Below are 16,040 nucleotides of genomic sequence, written 5' to 3'. Positions count from 1 at the left end.
CGCTTCGCTACCCTGATGGCACGGTTCAAGTTGGCTCTCGCTGTCCTCAGTGTCTCCTTGTCGCCAGACTTGAAGGCAGAGTTCCGCGCTCGTAGCGTTTGACGTACCTCCTCAGTCATCCAGGGTCGTTGGTTGCCCCGGGTGATGATATTCTTAGTGGTGCTGACGTCCTCGGTGCATTTGTTGATGTAGGCTGACACAGTCATGGCACACGCATGTCTAATCTACATCGGGAAAACTGGGAGGGAGGGAGGCAGGCAGGGAGGCAGGCAGGGAGGCAGGCAGGGAGGCAGGCAGTGTCTGTCTGTTGAGGTTTTCACCTTGTTCTTCTCCTGCTGAAGTTCTAACTGGACGTCCATCAGTTTGGTTCTCAGCTCGTCATTGGCGGCCTGAAGGGCGTCCGTTCGCTCCGCCTTGGCCCGCCCTGCCGGAGCTCGTTTGGACATCTCTTACTCGAGTCTCGCCCGGTCGTCAGTCAGAGATCACAACATTTGTACCTGGAGAGCACAAACGCAGCGCTGTTTTCCACTGGCTTCGAACTCAACTTCAATCGGTACCGTAACTTACAACATCATAAACATAGAACTAGCTTGACTTATTCATTGAATAAATGCATTTGGTTCTTCAAAACTGCATCACGCAACATAGCGTGACCGAGACGGCCGTTATCCACCTGCGTGAAGTTATTTGGTGAAATGAATGAGATGTTTAAGACACCATCGTTCTGTCTCTATGTAGATGAAGGTAAATAATCGATTGCTGAAGGTCCAAAGGTGTTGTGATAAACAAATAAACATATTAGTGATTAGTGACATATTTGTGATAAACATATTAGGCAGGATAATCACATATGTTAACGTGACTGCCCACACTGTATTTATTTATGGTTATTTGTTAAATCGAGTACTGTTAGACATAAAATAGGAAGTGTTTAACATAAATGGAAGACGAAAGGGGTACTCACCATTGTAGCTCCTGCTGGTCAATGATACGAGCCTCTTCTTGCAGTGGAAAACATACAGCCAACAAACACCGTGGAACCTAAAGGAATGAAATTAAACATTAACATTTAGCCTCAACCAACATTCACAGATACAACGCAACGCAAACTACACAAACGTAAATCTTTTTAAACACAATGAGTTGTACTTACCGTGTACGCTCTAGACGGTCCACTTGCAAGCAGAAAATAAAGATATTTCTGCTGATAATCGTCGTGTTTGTATCCGGTGTCTCGCTCAAGGCCATTGCGCCCACAGATTTGAATTTTGGTGAGAGTTCAGCCTATTGACGTCATTTCCGCGGTGTAATACCCGCATATCTGAAACGGCAAAGTTAAGAGTAGAGTTAAATAAAGTTTTTAGTCAACGCAATAATTTACAACCGTTGACCAGTCGAAATAATCGTCGAAATTTGGCGTCTGTGGCTGGAAGCAGACGCCGAGTTCGACATTCCTCCCAAACGCCACACTCCCTCGCTTTTCAGGGCTAAAAAAAAACAGTTGTAATTACCTTGTACGCTCTAGACGGTCAAGTTGCAAGCTGAAAACAAAAATATTTGCCTTGTTAGTCATCGTGTTACTAACCGCTGTGTCTTGTTTGCCAGAACTGCAAGCCACGCCCACGGATTATAATTTTGCCGTGAGTTCCGCCTATTGACGTCATGTCCGCGTCACATGACTGCGACGTAATATTATCTAAAACGGTTTGTGCGGTATTGTGTTGTTCTGTGCGGTATTGTGTTATTCTGTGCGGCGTCGTGTTGTTCTGTGCGGCGTCGTGTTGTTCAGTGCGACGTCGTGTTGTTCAGTGCGGCATGGTGTTGTTCAGTGCGGCATGGTGTTGTTCAGTGCGGCATGGTGTTGTTCAGTGCGGCATAATGTTGTTCAGTGCGGCATAATGTTGTTCAGTGCGGCATGGTGTTGTTCAGTGCGGCATGGTGTTGTTCAGTGCGGCATGGTGTTGTTCAGTGCGGCATAATGTTGTTCAGTGCGCCATAATGTTGTTCAGTGCGGCATGGTGTTGTTCAGTGCGGGATGGTGTTGTTCAGTGCAGGATGGTGTTGTTCAGTGCGGCATGGTGTTGTTCAATGCGGCATGGTGCTGTTCAGTGCGGGATGGTGTTGTTCAGTGCGGCATGGTGTTGTTCAGTGCGGCATAATGTTGTTCAGTGCGGCATGGTGTTGTTCAGTGCGGCATGGTGTTGTTCAGTGCGGCATGGTGTTGTTCAGTGCGGCATGGTGTTGTTCAGTGCGGAATGGTGTTGTTCAGTGCGGCATGGTGTTGTTCAGTCCGGGATGGTGTTGTTCAATGCGGGATCGTGTTGTTCAGTGCGGGGTGGTGTTGTTCAGTGCGGGATGGTGTTGTTCAGTGCGGCATGGTGTTGTTCAATGCGGCATGGTGTTGTTCAGTGCGGGATGGTGTTGTTCATTGCGGCATGGTGTTGTTCAGTGCGGCATGGTGTTGTTCAGTGCGGCATGGTGTTGTTCAGTGCGGCATGGTGTTGTTCAGTGCGGCATAATGTTGTTCAGTGCGGCATGGTGTTGTTCAGTGTGGAAAGGTGTTGTTCAGTGCAGGATGGTGTTGTTCAGTGCGGCATGGTGTTGTTCAATGCAGGATCGTGTTGTTCAGTGCAGCATAATGTTGTTCAGTGCAGCATGGTGTTGTTCAGTGCGGCATGGTGTTGTTCAATGCGGCATGGTGTTGTTCACTGCGGGATGGTGTTGTTCAATGCGGGATCGTGTTGTTCAGTGCGGCATAATGTTGTTCAGTGCAGCATGGTGTTGTTCAGTGCGGCATGGTGTTGTTCAGTGCGACATAATGTTGTTTAGTGCGGCATAATGTTGTTCAGTGCGGCATAATGTTGTTCAGTGCGGCATGGTGTTGTTCAGTGCGGCATGGTGTTGTTCAGTGCGGCATGGTGTTGTTCAGTGCAGGATGGTGTTGTTCAGTGCGGCATGGTGTTGTTCAATGCGGCATGGTGTTGTTCAGTGCGGGATGGTGTTGTTCAGTGCAGGATGGTGTTGTTCAGTGCGGCATGGTGTTGTTCAGTGCGGAATGGTGTTGTTCAGTGCGGCATGGTGTTGTTCAGTGCGGCATGGTGTTGTTCAGTGCAGGATGGTGTTGTTCGATGCGGGATCGTGTTGTTCAGTGCGGCATGGTGTTGTTCAGTGCGGCATGGTGTTGTTCAGTGCGGCATAATGTTGTTCAGTGCGGCATGGTGTTGTTCAGTGCGGCATGGTGTTGTTCAGTGCGGCATGGTGTTGTTCAGTGCGGCATGGTGTTGTTCAGTGCGGCATAATGTTGTCCAGTGCGCCATAATGTTGTTCAGTGCGGCATGGTGTTGTTCAGTGCGGGATGGTGTTGTTCAGTGCAGGATGGTGTTGTTCAGTGCGGCATGGTGTTGTTCAATGCGGCATGGTGTTGTTCAGTGCGGGATGGTGTTGTTCAGTGCGGCATGGTGTTGTTCAGTGCGGCATAATGTTGTTCAGTGCGGCATGGTGTTGTTCAGTGCGGCATGGTGTTGTTCAGTGCGGCATGGTGTTGTTCAGTGCGGCATGGTGTTGTTCAGTGCGGAATGGTGTTGTTCAGTGCGGCATGGTGTTGTTCAGTGCGGGATGGTGTTGTTCAATGCGGGATCATGTTGTTCAGTGCGGGGTGGTGTTGTTCAGTGCAGGATGGTGTTGTTCAGTGCAGGATGGTGTTGTTCAGTGCGGCATGGTGTTGTTCAATGCAGGTTCGTGTTGTTCAGTGCAGCATAATGTTGTTCAGTGCAGCATGGTGTTGTTCAGTGCGGCATGGTGTTGTTCAATGCGGCATGGTGTTGTTCAGTGCGGGATGGTGTTGTTCAGTGCGGCATGGTGTTTTTCAGTGCGGCATAATGTTGTTCAGTGCGGCATGGTGTTGTTCAGTGCGTCATGGTGTTGTTCAGTGCAGGATGGTGTTGTTCAGTGCGGCATGGTGTTGTTCAATGCAGGATCGTGTTGTTCAGTGCAGCATAATGTTGTTCAGTGCAGCATGGTGTTGTTCAGTGTGGCATGGTGTTGTTCAATGCGGCATGGTGTTGTTCACTGCGGGATGGTGTTGTTCAATGCGGGATCGTGTTGTTCAGTGCGGCATAATGTTGTTCAGTGCAGCATGGTGTTGTTCAGTGCGGCATGGTGTTGTTCAGTGCGACATAATTTTGTTTAGTGCGGCATAATGTTGTTCAGTGCGGCATAATGTTGTTCAGTGCGGCATGGTGTTGTTCAGTGCGGCATGGTGTTGTTCAGTGCGGCATGGTGTTGTTCAGTGCAGGATGGTGTTGTTCAGTGCGGCATGGTGTTGTTTAATGCGGCATGGTGTTGTTCAGTGCGGGATGGTGTTGTTCAGTGCAGGATGGTGTTGTTCAGTGCGGCATGGTGTTGTTCAGTGCGGCATAATGTTGTTCAGTGCGGCATAATGTTGTTCAGTGCGGCATAATGTTGTTCAGTGCGGCATAATGTTGTTCAGTGCGGGATGGTGTTGTTCATTGCGGCATGGTGTTGTTCAGTGCGGCATGGTGTTGTTCAGTGCGGCATGGTGTTGTTCAGTGCGGGATGGTGTTGTTCAGTGCAGGATGGTGTTGTTCAGTGCGGCATGGTGTTGTTCAGTGCGGCATGGTGTTGTTCATTTCGGCATAATGTTGTTCAGTGCGGCATAATGTTGTTTAGTGCGGCATGGTGTTGTTCAGTGCGGGATGGTGTTGTTCAGTGCGTTATAATGTTGTTCAGTGCGGCATGGTGTTGTTCAGTGCGGCATGGTGTTGTTCAGTGCGGCATGGTGTTGTTCAGTGCGGCATAATGTTGTTCAGTGCGGCATAATGTTGTTCAGTGCGGCATGGTGTTGTTCAGTGCGGGATGGTGTTGTTCAGTGCGGGATGGTGTTGTTCAGCGCGGCATGGTGTTCAATGCGGAATGGTGTTGTTCAGTGCAGGATGGTGTTGTTCAGTGCGGCATGGTGTTGTTCAGTGCGGCATAATGTTGTTCAGTGCGGCATGGTGTTGTTCAGTGCGGCATGGTGTTGTTCAGTGCGGCATGGTGTTGTTCAGTGCGGCATAATGTTGTTCAGTGCGGCATGGTGTTGTTCAGTGCGGCATGGTGTTGTTCAGTGCGGCATAATGTTCAGTGCGGCATAATGTTGTTCAGTGCGGCATGGTGTTGTTCAGTGCGGGATGGTGTTGTTCAGTGCAGGATGGTGTTGTTCAGTGCGGCATGGTGTTCAGTGCGGGATGGTGTCTTTCAGTGCGGCATGGTGTCGTTCAGTGCGGCATGGTGTCTTTCAGTGCGGCATGGTGTCGTTCAGTGAGGCATGGTGTTGTTCAGTGCGGCATGGTGTTGTTTAGTGCGGCATGGTGTTGTTCAGTGCGGGATGGTGTTGTTCAGTGTGGCATGGTGTTCAGTGCGGCATGGTGTTGTTCAGTGCGGTATCGTGTTGTTCAGTGCGGTATCGTGTTTCTCAGTGCGGTATCGTGTTGTTCAGTGCAGTATCGTTGTGTTGTTCGTATTGTGTTTAACACTTAGCCTCTAACACTTAGCCTCTAACACTTAGCCTCTAGCATCTAGAAGGTAAATAAATAGGAAGGAAGGACTCACCGGTGACGTCTTCGCCCACGTCCAAGCGTTGTACTTTGTATTTTCATCCTTCTGACAGTGGAAAACATAGCCAACAAACACCGTGGAACCTAAACGAATGAAAGAAAACTATCATTTGGCCACAACCAACATTCACAGATACAACACAATGTGACGTGCGGGGTTGAGGTTAAAGGTTGAGTGAAGGGCCCTCGTTTTAAACTACTTTTTTGAAAAGGATTGGGAACAAGTAAGACGTATTTAATTTATTTAATGGGAAGTAGTAAGAGCTATTGAATTTAATCTATGTATTATATTCTATTGTATTGTATTCTGTTGTATTCTTTTGGATTGTATTCACACTAACCCCACTAAAACTTCAGCCCACAAAAACTCGCCTCTGGCGCCTAGCCTCTGGCACTTAGCCTCTAACACTTAGCCTTTAACACTTAGCCTTTAACACTTAGCCTAGAAGGTGAATAAATAGGGTTAAAGGTTGAGTGAAGGGACCTCGTTTTAAACTACTTTTTTGTAAAGGAGTGGGAACAAGTAAGACGTATTTAATTTATTTAATGGGAAGTAGTAAGACTTATTAAATTTATTTAATCTACTTTTCTTCCCAGGCAAAATTTGATGTGCTGCAATTCCAAATTTCCAAAGTGAATGAAGGAATGAAGTCCTTTAAATTATGATTTTGTATAAATACTAGGCATTAACACAAAATCGACGGCACAAAATGGGCAGACTTTACTTGTTTGAAAAGGACTGGTTACAAGACAGACTTTTTTAATTTATTTAATGGGAAGAAGACTTATTTAGTTTAATTGATCTATTTTTGTTCCCTGCCAAAATTCGATTTGCTGCAATTCCAAATTTCCAAAGTGAATGAAGGAAAGAAGTCGTTTAAATTATGATTTTGTTTAAATACTAGGCATAGACACAAAATCTACGGCACAAAATGGGCAGACTTTACTTGTTTGAAGAGGACTGGTTACAAGACAGACTTTTCTGATTTATTTAATGGGAAGAAGACTTATTTAGTTTATTTAATCTATTTTTGTTCCCTGGCAAAATTGGATTTGCTGAAATTGTATTTTGCCAAATCTTGCCTTGAGACCTGATAGGAAGTATTAAACGCTTAGTTAAATCAATACAAGTTGGTAATAAGAGCGAGTAATGTTGGTTGAACCGATGAATGAAGGTTGAAAGCAATTTAAATTATGACTTTGTATAAATACTAGATATTAACAGAACATCTACTGCGCGAAATGGGCAGAGTTTACTTGTTTGAGAAGGAGTGGCTTATTCAAAACTAAGATTTATTTAATCTGTTTGTTCCCAGGCAAAATTGGATGTGATGCAATTCCAAATTTCACCACATGATGGTGCCCAATTTTGACTTCATAGGACATATTAAACACTTAGCTTGTTATTATGTTCAAGGTAATCAGATTTGTTTATTATTCTAATGGCCTCTTCAAAACTATTCTGGATTACTACTTTGGATCTATTCTACATTACTTGGCAACAACATACTCTGTAACAGATTAGGCAGTATAATCATATCTGTTAACTTGAGAGTGCCCACACTCAATCTACTTATCGTGATGTGTTAAATCAATTACTGTTAGACATTATTTGTCTGATAATCTACCAAATCTTTGAATTGAAGAATTTGTGATTTAATTAATAGCTTGTTGTTATGTTAAGGGTAATCAGACTTGTATATAATTCTAATGGCCTTCTTTTGAAAACTATTCTGAATTACAACTTTGGATCTTATATTACTTTGCAACAATCTACTCCGTGACAGATTAGGCAGTATAATCACATATGTTAACTTCAGTGCCCACACTGTATTTATTTATGGTTATTTGTTAAATCAAGTACTGTTAGACATGAAATAGGAAGTGTTTAACATAAATGTTATGGCTACTCACCATTGTAGCTCGCTCCTGGTCAATGATACGAGCCTCTTCTTGCAGTGGAAAACTTGCAGCCAACAAACACCGTGGAACCTAAAGGAATGAAATTAAACATTAACATTTCGCCTCGACCAATTTTCACACGTACAACGCAACGCGGCTACACTTCTGCTATTACAAACGTAAATCTCCTTAAACACAATGAGTGTTACTTACCGTGTACGCTCTAGACGGTCCAGTTGCAAGCAGAAAATAAAGATATTTCTGTTGATAATCGTCGCTGCTCAGTGGCTCACGGCCATCGCGCCAACAGATTTGAATTTTGGCGGAGGTTCGGGCAATTACGTCATATCCACGGCACATGACTGCGACGTAATACCCGCTTATCTGAAACGGCAGTTAAAAGTAGAGTTACATCAAGTTTTCTTGGAACCTAAACGAATGAAAGAAAACTATCATTTGGCCACAACCAACATTCACAGATACAACACAACGTGCGGGGTTGGGGTTAAAGATTGAGTGAAGGGCCCTCGTTTTAAACTACTGTTTTGAAAAGGAGTGGGAACAAGTAAGACGTATTTAATTTATTTAATGGGAAGTAGTAAGACTTATTAAATTTATTTAATCTACTTTTCTTCCCAGGCAAAATTTGATGTGCTGCAATTCCAAATTTCCAAAGTAAATGAAGGAATGAAGTCCTTTAAATTATGATTTTGTATAAATACTAGGCATTAACACAAAATCGACGGCACAAAATGGGCAGACTTTACTTGTTTGAAAAGGACTGGTTACAAGACAGACTTTTTTAATTTATTTAATGGGAAGAAGACTTATTTAGTTTAATTGATCTATTTTTGTTCCCTGCCAAAATTCGATTTGCTGCAATTCCAAATTTCCAAAGTGAATGAAGGAAAGAAGTCGTTTAAATTATGATTTTGTTTAAATACTAGGCATAGACACAAAATCTACGGCACAAAATGGGCAGACTTTACTTGTTTGAAGAGGACTGGTTACAAGACAGACTTTTCTGATTTATTTAATGGGAAGAGGACTTATTTAGTTTATTTAATCTATTTTTGTTCCCTGGCAAAATTGGATTTGCTGAAATTGTATTTTGCCAAATCTCGATTTGAGACCTGATAGGAAGTATTAAACGCTTAGTTAAATCAATACAAGTTGGTAATAAGAGCGAGTAATGTTGGTTGAACCGATGAATGAAGGTTGAAAGCAATTTAAATTATGACTTTGTATAAATACTAGATATTAACAGAACATCTACTGCGCAAAATGGGCAGAGTTTACTTGCTTGAGAAGGAGTGGCTTATTCAAAACTAAGATTTATGTAATCTGTTTGTTCCCAGGCAAAATTGGATGTGATGCAATTCCAAATTTCACCACATGATGGTGCCCAATTTTGACTTCATAGGACATATTAAACACTTAGCTTGTTATTATGTTCAAGGTAATCAGATTTGTTTATCATTCTAATGGCCTCTTCAAAACTATTCTGGATTACTACTTTGGATCTATTCTACATTACTTGGCAACAACATACTCTGTAACAGATTAGGCAGTATAATCACATATGTTAACTTGAGAGTGCCCACACTCAATCTACTTATCGTGATGTGTTAAATCAATTACTGTTAGACATTATTTGTCTGATAATCTACCAAATCTTTGAATTGAAGAATTTGTGATTTAATTAATAGCTTGTTCAGGGTAATCAGACTTGTATATAATTCTAATGGCCTTCTTTTGAAAACTATTCTGAATTACAACTTTGGATCTTATATTACTTTGCAACAATCTACTCCGTGACAGATTAGGCAGTATAATCACATATGTTAACTTCAGTGCCCACACTGTATTTATTTATGGTTATTTGTTAAATCAAGTACTGTTAGACATGAAATAGGAAGTGTTTAACATAAATGTTATGGCTACTCACCATTGTAGCTCGCTCCTGATCAATGATACGAGCCTCTTCTTGCAGTGGAAAACTTGCAGCCAACAAACACCGTGGAACCTAAAGGAATGAAATTAAACATTAACATTTCGCCTCGACCAATTTTCACACGTACAACGCAACGCGGCTACACTTCTGCTATTACAAACGTAAATCTCCTTAAACACAATGAGTGTTACTTACCGTGTACGCTCTAGACGGTCCAGTTGCAAGCAGAAAATAAAGATATTTCTGTTGATAATCGTCGCTGCTCAGTGGCTCACGGCCATCGCGCCAACAGATTTGAATTTTGGCGGAGGTTCGGGCAATTACGTCATATCCGCGGCATTTGACTGCGACGTAATACCCGCTTATCTGAAACGGCAGTTAAAAGTAGAGTTACATCAAGTTTTCTTGGAACCTAAACGAATGAAAGAAAACTATCATTTGGCCACAACCAACATTCACAGATACAACACAACGTGCGGGGTTGAGGTTAAAGATTGAGTGAAGGGCCCTCGTTTTAAACTACTGTTTTGAAAAGGAGTGGGAACAAGTAAGACGTATTTAATTTATTTAATGGGAAGTAGTAAGACATTAAATTTATTTAATCTACTTTTCTTCCCAGGCAAAATTTGATGTGCTGCAATTCCAAATTTCCAAAGTGAATGAAGGAATGAAGTCCTTTAAATTATGATTTTGTATAAATACTAGGCATTAACACAAAATCGACGGCACAAAATGGGCAGACTTTACTTGTTTGAAAAGGACTGGTTACAAGACAGACTTTTTTAATTTATTTAATGGGAAGAAGACTTATTTAGTTTAATTGATCTATTTTTGTTCCCTGCCAAAATTCGATTTGCTGCAATTCCAAATTTCCAAAGTGAATGAAGGAAAGAAGTCGTTTAAATTATGATTTTGTTTAAATACTAGGCATAGACACAAAATCTACGGCACAAAATGGGCAGACTTTACTTGTTTGAAGAGGACTGGTTACAAGACAGACTTTTCTGATTTATTTAATGGGAAGAAGACTTATTTAGTTTATTTAATCTATTTTTGTTCCCTGGCAAAATTGGATTTGCTGAAATTGTATTTTGCCAAATCTTGCCTTGAGACCTGATAGGAAGTATTAAACGCTTAGTTAAATCAATACAAGTTGGTAATAAGAGCGAGTAATGTTGGTTGAACCGATGAATGAAGGTTGAAAGCAATTTAAATTATGACTTTGTATAAATACTAGATATTAACAGAACATCTACTGCGCGAAATGGGCAGAGTTTACTTGTTTGAGAAGGAGTGGCTTATTCAAAACTAAGATTTATTTAATCTGTTTGTTCCCAGGCAAAATTGGATGTGATGCAATTCCAAATTTCACCACATGATGGAGCCCAATTTAAACAAGAACAACACCATGCCGCAATGAACAACACCATCCCGCACTGAACAACACCATGCCGCATTGAACAACACCATGCCGCACTGAACAACACCATCCCGCACTGAACAACACCACCCCGCACTGAACAACACGATCCCGCATTGAACAACACCATCCCGGACTGAACAACACCATGCCGCACTGAACAACACCATTCCGCACTGAACAACACCATGACGCACTGAACAACACCATGCCGCACTGAACAACACCATGCCGCACTGAACAACACCATGCCGCACTGAACAACATTATGCCGCACTGAACAACACCATGCCGCACTGAACAACACCATCCCGCACTGAACAACACCATGCCGCATTGAACAACACCATGCCGCACTGAACAACACCATCCTGCACTGAACAACACCATCCCGCACTGAACAACACCATGCCGCACTGAACAACATTATGGCGCACTGAACAACATTATGCCGCACTGAACAACACCATGCCGCACTGAACAACACCATGCCGCACTGAACAACACCATGCCGCACTGAACAACATTATGCCGCACTGAACAACAATATGCCGCACTGAACAACACCATGCCGCACTGAACAACACCATGCCGCACTGAACAACACCATGCCGCACTGAACAACACGACATCGCACTGAACAACACGACGCCGCACAGAACAACACGACGCCGCACAGAATAACACAATACCGCACAGAACAACACAATACCGCACAAACAGTTTTAGATAATATTACGTCGCAGTCATGTGACGCGGACATGACGTCATTAGGCGGAACTCACGGCAAAATTATAATCCGTGGGCGTGGCTTGCAACAGGAAGTAGGAAAGCGGCAGTTCTGGCAAACAAGACACAGCGGTTAGTAACACGATGACTAACAAGGCAAATATTTTTGTTTTCAGCTTGCAACTTGACCGTCTAGAGCGTACAAGGTAATTACAACTGTTTTTTTTTAGCCCTGAAAAGCGAGGGAGTGTGGCGTTTGGGAGGAATGTCGAACTCGGCGTCTGCTTCCAGCCACAGACGCCAAATTTCGACGATTATTTCGACTGGTCAACGGTTGTAAATTATTGCGTTGACTAAAAACTTTATTTAACTCTACTCTTAACTTTGCCGTTTCAGATATGCGGGTATTACACCGCGGAAATGACGTCAATAGGCTGAACTCTCGCCAAAATTCAAATCTGTGGGCGCAATGGCCTTGAGCGAGACACCGGATACAAACACGACGATTATCAACAGAAATATCTTTATTTTCCGCTTGCAAGTGGACCGTCTAGAGCGTACACGGTAAGTACAACTCATTGTGTTTAAAAAGATTTACGTTTGTGTAGTTTGCGTTGCGTTGTATCTGTGAATGTTGGTTGAGGCTAAATGTTAATGTTTAATTTCATTCCTTTAGGTTCCACGGTGTTTGTTGGCTGTATGTTTTCCACTGCAAGAAGAGGCTCGTATCATTGACCAGCAGGAGCTACAATGGTGAGTACCCCTTTCGTCTTCCATTTATGTTAAACACTTCCTATTTTATGTCTAACAGTACTCGATTTAACAAATAACCATAAATAAATACAGTGTGGGCAGTCACGTTAACATATGTGATTATCCTGCCTAATATGTTTATCACAAATATGTCACTAATCACTAATATGTTTATTTGTTTATCACAACACCTTTGGACCTTCAGCAATCGATTATTTACCTTCATCTACATAGAGACAGAACGATGGTGTCTTAAACATCTCATTCATTTCACCAAATAACTTCACGCAGGTGGATAACGGCCGTCTCGGTCACGCTATGTTGCGTGATGCAGTTTTGAAGAACCAAATGCATTTATTCAATGAATAAGTCAAGCTAGTTCTATGTTTATGATGTTGTAAGTTACGGTACCGATTGAAGTTGAGTTCGAAGCCAGTGGAAAACAGCGCTGCGTTTGTGCTCTCCAGGTACAAATGTTGTGATCTCTGACTGACGACCGGGCGAGACTCGAGTAAGAGATGTCCAAACGAGCTCCGGCAGGGCGGGCCAAGGCGGAGCGAACGGACGCCCTTCAGGCCGCCAATGACGAGCTGAGAACCAAACTGATGGACGTCCAGTTAGAACTTCAGCAGGAGAAGAACAAGGTGAAAACCTCAACAGACAGACACTGCCTGCCTCCCTGCCTGCCTCCCTGCCTGCCTCCCTGCCTGCCTCCCTCCCTCCCAGTTTTCCCGATGTAGATTAGACATGCGTGTGCCATGACTGTGTCAGCCTACATCAACAAATGCACCGAGGACGTCAGCACCACTAAGAATATCATCACCCGGGGCAACCAACGACCCTGGATGACTGAGGAGGTACGTCAAACGCTACGAGCGCGGAACTCTGCCTTCAAGTCTGGCGACAAGGAGACACTGAGGACAGCGAGAGCCAACTTGAACCGTGCCATCAGGATAGCGAAGCGAGACCGCAGTCGAAAATTTCAGGATCGTTTCCACGACGTCAAAAACATCAGGAGTATGTGGCAAGGCATACGGGCGATTACAGACTACAACTCACCCTCCCCCCCCCCGGTGGGTGTAGTTGATGCTGACTTTCTAAATGGTCTAAATAACTTCTTTGGGAGGTTCGAGGCACTAAACGGCACTCCAGCAGTTAAAACTGTCCCCCATCAGGAAGAGGAGGTACTCTGCCTTGACTCCGCCGATGTGTTGAAGACCCTGAGGAGAGTCAACCCCTGTAAGGCCCCTGGCCCCGACAACATTCCTGGGCGTGTGTTCAGGGAATGTGCAAGTCATCTGGCTGGGGTCATCACAGACATTTTTAACACCTCGCTGGGCCAAGCCACAGTGCCGGCGTGCTTTAAGACTGCCTCCATCATTCCGGTGCCGAAGAAACCTCAAATCACCTCATTTAATGATTACCGGCCTGTTGCACTGACTCCGGTTATGATGAAGTGCTTCGAAAGGCTGCTTAAAGGTCACATCGTTTCCAGACTCCCCCTATTATTTGACCCGTTCCAGTTTGCCAACCGGCAAAACCGCTCCACTCAGGACGCCATCTCCTCCGTTCTTCACCTGAGCCTGGCTCACCTGGAGGAGAAGAACACCCATGTGCGGAGGCTGTTCCTGGACTTCAGCTCAGCGTTTAACACCATCATCCCACAGCATCTGGTAGGAAAATTGGAACACCTGGGCTTCAACACCCCCCTTCGCAACTGGCTGCTAGACTTCCTCACCAACAGACCTCAGTCAGTCCGGGTCGGACAGAACACCTCTGATGTCATCACCCTCAGCACAGGCTCCCTTCAGGGCTGCGTCCTGAGCCCCCTGCTGTGCACCCTGATGACACACGACTGCGTCCTCAGGTTCACCACCAATCACATCGTGAAGTCAGCAGACGACACAACGGTGGTGGGGCTCATCAGAGACAACAACGACCTGGACTACAGAGAGGAGGTGGAGCAGCTGGTGGGCTGGTGCAGAGAAAACAGCCTGATCCTGAATGAGGAGAAGATGAAGGAGATCATCGTCGACTTCAGGAAAAAACAGCCTCACCACGCTCCACTGATCATCAACAGCTCAGCTGTGGAGGTGGTCAGCACCACCAAATTCCTGGGGGTCCACATCACAGAAGACCTCACCTGGACTATGAACACTACGGCACTGGTCAAGAGGGCACAGAAGCGCTTGTACTTCCTGCGGAGGATGAGGAGAGCCCACCTGCCCCCACCCATCATGAGGACGTTCTACAGGAGCACCATAGAGAGCATTCTGACAAGCTGTCTCTCTGTGTGGTGTGGAGGCTGCACCGCCTCCGATTGGAAGAACGTGAGGAGAGTGGTGAGGACAGCAGAGAGGATCATAGGGGCTCCTCTTCCCTCCATTCAGGACATTTCATCTCAGCGCTGCATGTCCCGTGCCCGTAACATCATCAATGACCCATCACACCCCCACCATGGACTGTTCTCCCTGCTGCCCTCTGGGAAGAGGTTTGCAGCATCCGCTGCAGGTCCACCAGGTTCTGCAACAGCTTTTTCCCTGCTGTCATCAGACTGTTGAACACTAGAACTGTTGAGCTCTAAACTGAACTCTGCATCACACATTCACAGAACTGTACTTTATGACACTACGGACCTCTATCTTGCACTATCTCGCACTACCAACTTTACTGAACTTGTATAAACCCTTTAAATAGAAGTTTAATACATGGTTTAGCATTCCTCTGCACACTCTTGAATACTGTTTTGCCTACTTGCACTATTGCATAATTATCACTGCTGCACTTTATACTTATTTTTAATATATATATATATATATATATATATATATATATATATATATATAGTATATATGTATATATATATATTTTCATAGGGTATGTTACTTCTATTCAACTGCAATATCACTACTTTGTTGTAAGACGTATGCAACGGAATTTCGTTTTGTATGCACCATGTGCAGACAAGATGACAATAAAGTTTGTCTAAGTCTAAGTCTAAGTCATGTCAGGTCAGCTGTCTGGAGAGAGAGAGAAGTCAGGACCTGCGGGCGCAGCACCACCGTGCCACCGCCGCCATGACGGAACTCAAAAGCAAACTCCATGAGGAGAAGCAGAAAGAGTTAGCCATTACCAGGGAGACATTACTGCGGCAGCATGAAATGGAGCTGATGAGAGTGATCAAAATCAAAGATGGAGAGATCCAGCGACTGAATGCCTTGGTCCTCAGCCTGAGGGACGGCTCCATGGACAAGGTGATCCGCTCTATCCGTGTCTGACTATCCGCACGCCACGTCGGGCTTCGATGCGGCCGCTACCGTATTGTGTAGCTTGTCCCCAGTAAGCGTCGCGGCGCTCCGTTGCGGTCTCAACGGCCCGGTGTGGCGCAATGTCTGCTCAGGTGAGGAGGGGGGGCGCTTTGCTGGCGGAGGTGGAGGAGACGCGGCGGTGTCGGGAGACCGAGCGGTGTCGCCTCCACCAGGAGCGCGGAAGAAGCCCTGGCAGCGGCCCAGCAGGCCTGGCAGTCCCGAGCGGCCGAGCTCCGATCGGCTCATCACCAGCATCGGGAGGAGCTGAGCCGAACCAAGAGAGACTGCGAGAGGGAGATCCGCCGACTGGTAGGACTGATCAGATGCGCGGTGCGTGGCTATGTTCCCAATTTCGTTGT

General features: G+C 44.9%; 1 protein-coding gene and 1 long non-coding RNA gene across 2 annotated transcripts; one reads left to right on the top strand and one right to left on the bottom strand.

Annotated features, from left to right (window-relative positions):
- Nucleotides 1-1,179: 1,179 nt before the first annotated feature.
- On the bottom strand, nucleotides 1,180-9,809 carry LOC148394725 (uncharacterized). Its single transcript, XR_015860100.1, has 7 exons — nucleotides 9,667-9,809; nucleotides 9,466-9,543; nucleotides 7,731-7,901; nucleotides 7,530-7,607; nucleotides 5,611-5,699; nucleotides 1,512-1,541; nucleotides 1,180-1,321 (listed from the first exon to the last, which is right to left on the bottom strand). It is a non-coding gene; the product is annotated as an uncharacterized LOC148394725 (long non-coding RNA).
- Nucleotides 9,810-12,845: 3,036 nt separating this feature from the next.
- On the top strand, nucleotides 12,846-15,651 carry LOC148394724 (janus kinase and microtubule-interacting protein 3-like). The gene is made up of 2 exons (XM_088383527.1): nucleotides 12,846-13,017; nucleotides 15,385-15,651. Exons 1-2 carry the CDS (start codon nucleotides 12,892-12,894, stop codon nucleotides 15,649-15,651), a joined length of 393 nt encoding a protein of 130 aa, XP_088239653.1. The 5' UTR covers nucleotides 12,846-12,891.
- The last annotated feature ends 389 nt before the right edge of the window (nucleotides 15,652-16,040 follow it).

Source organism: Syngnathus floridae, chromosome 8 (assembly GCF_059516105.1).
Source record: "Syngnathus floridae isolate MCC-2025c chromosome 8, RoL_Sflo_1.0, whole genome shotgun sequence".
NCBI classification, from domain to species: Eukaryota; Metazoa; Chordata; class Actinopteri; order Syngnathiformes; family Syngnathidae; genus Syngnathus; species Syngnathus floridae.
Note: the sequence above shows the minus strand (reverse complement) of the source record. Positions and strands in the feature narration are given on the sequence as shown.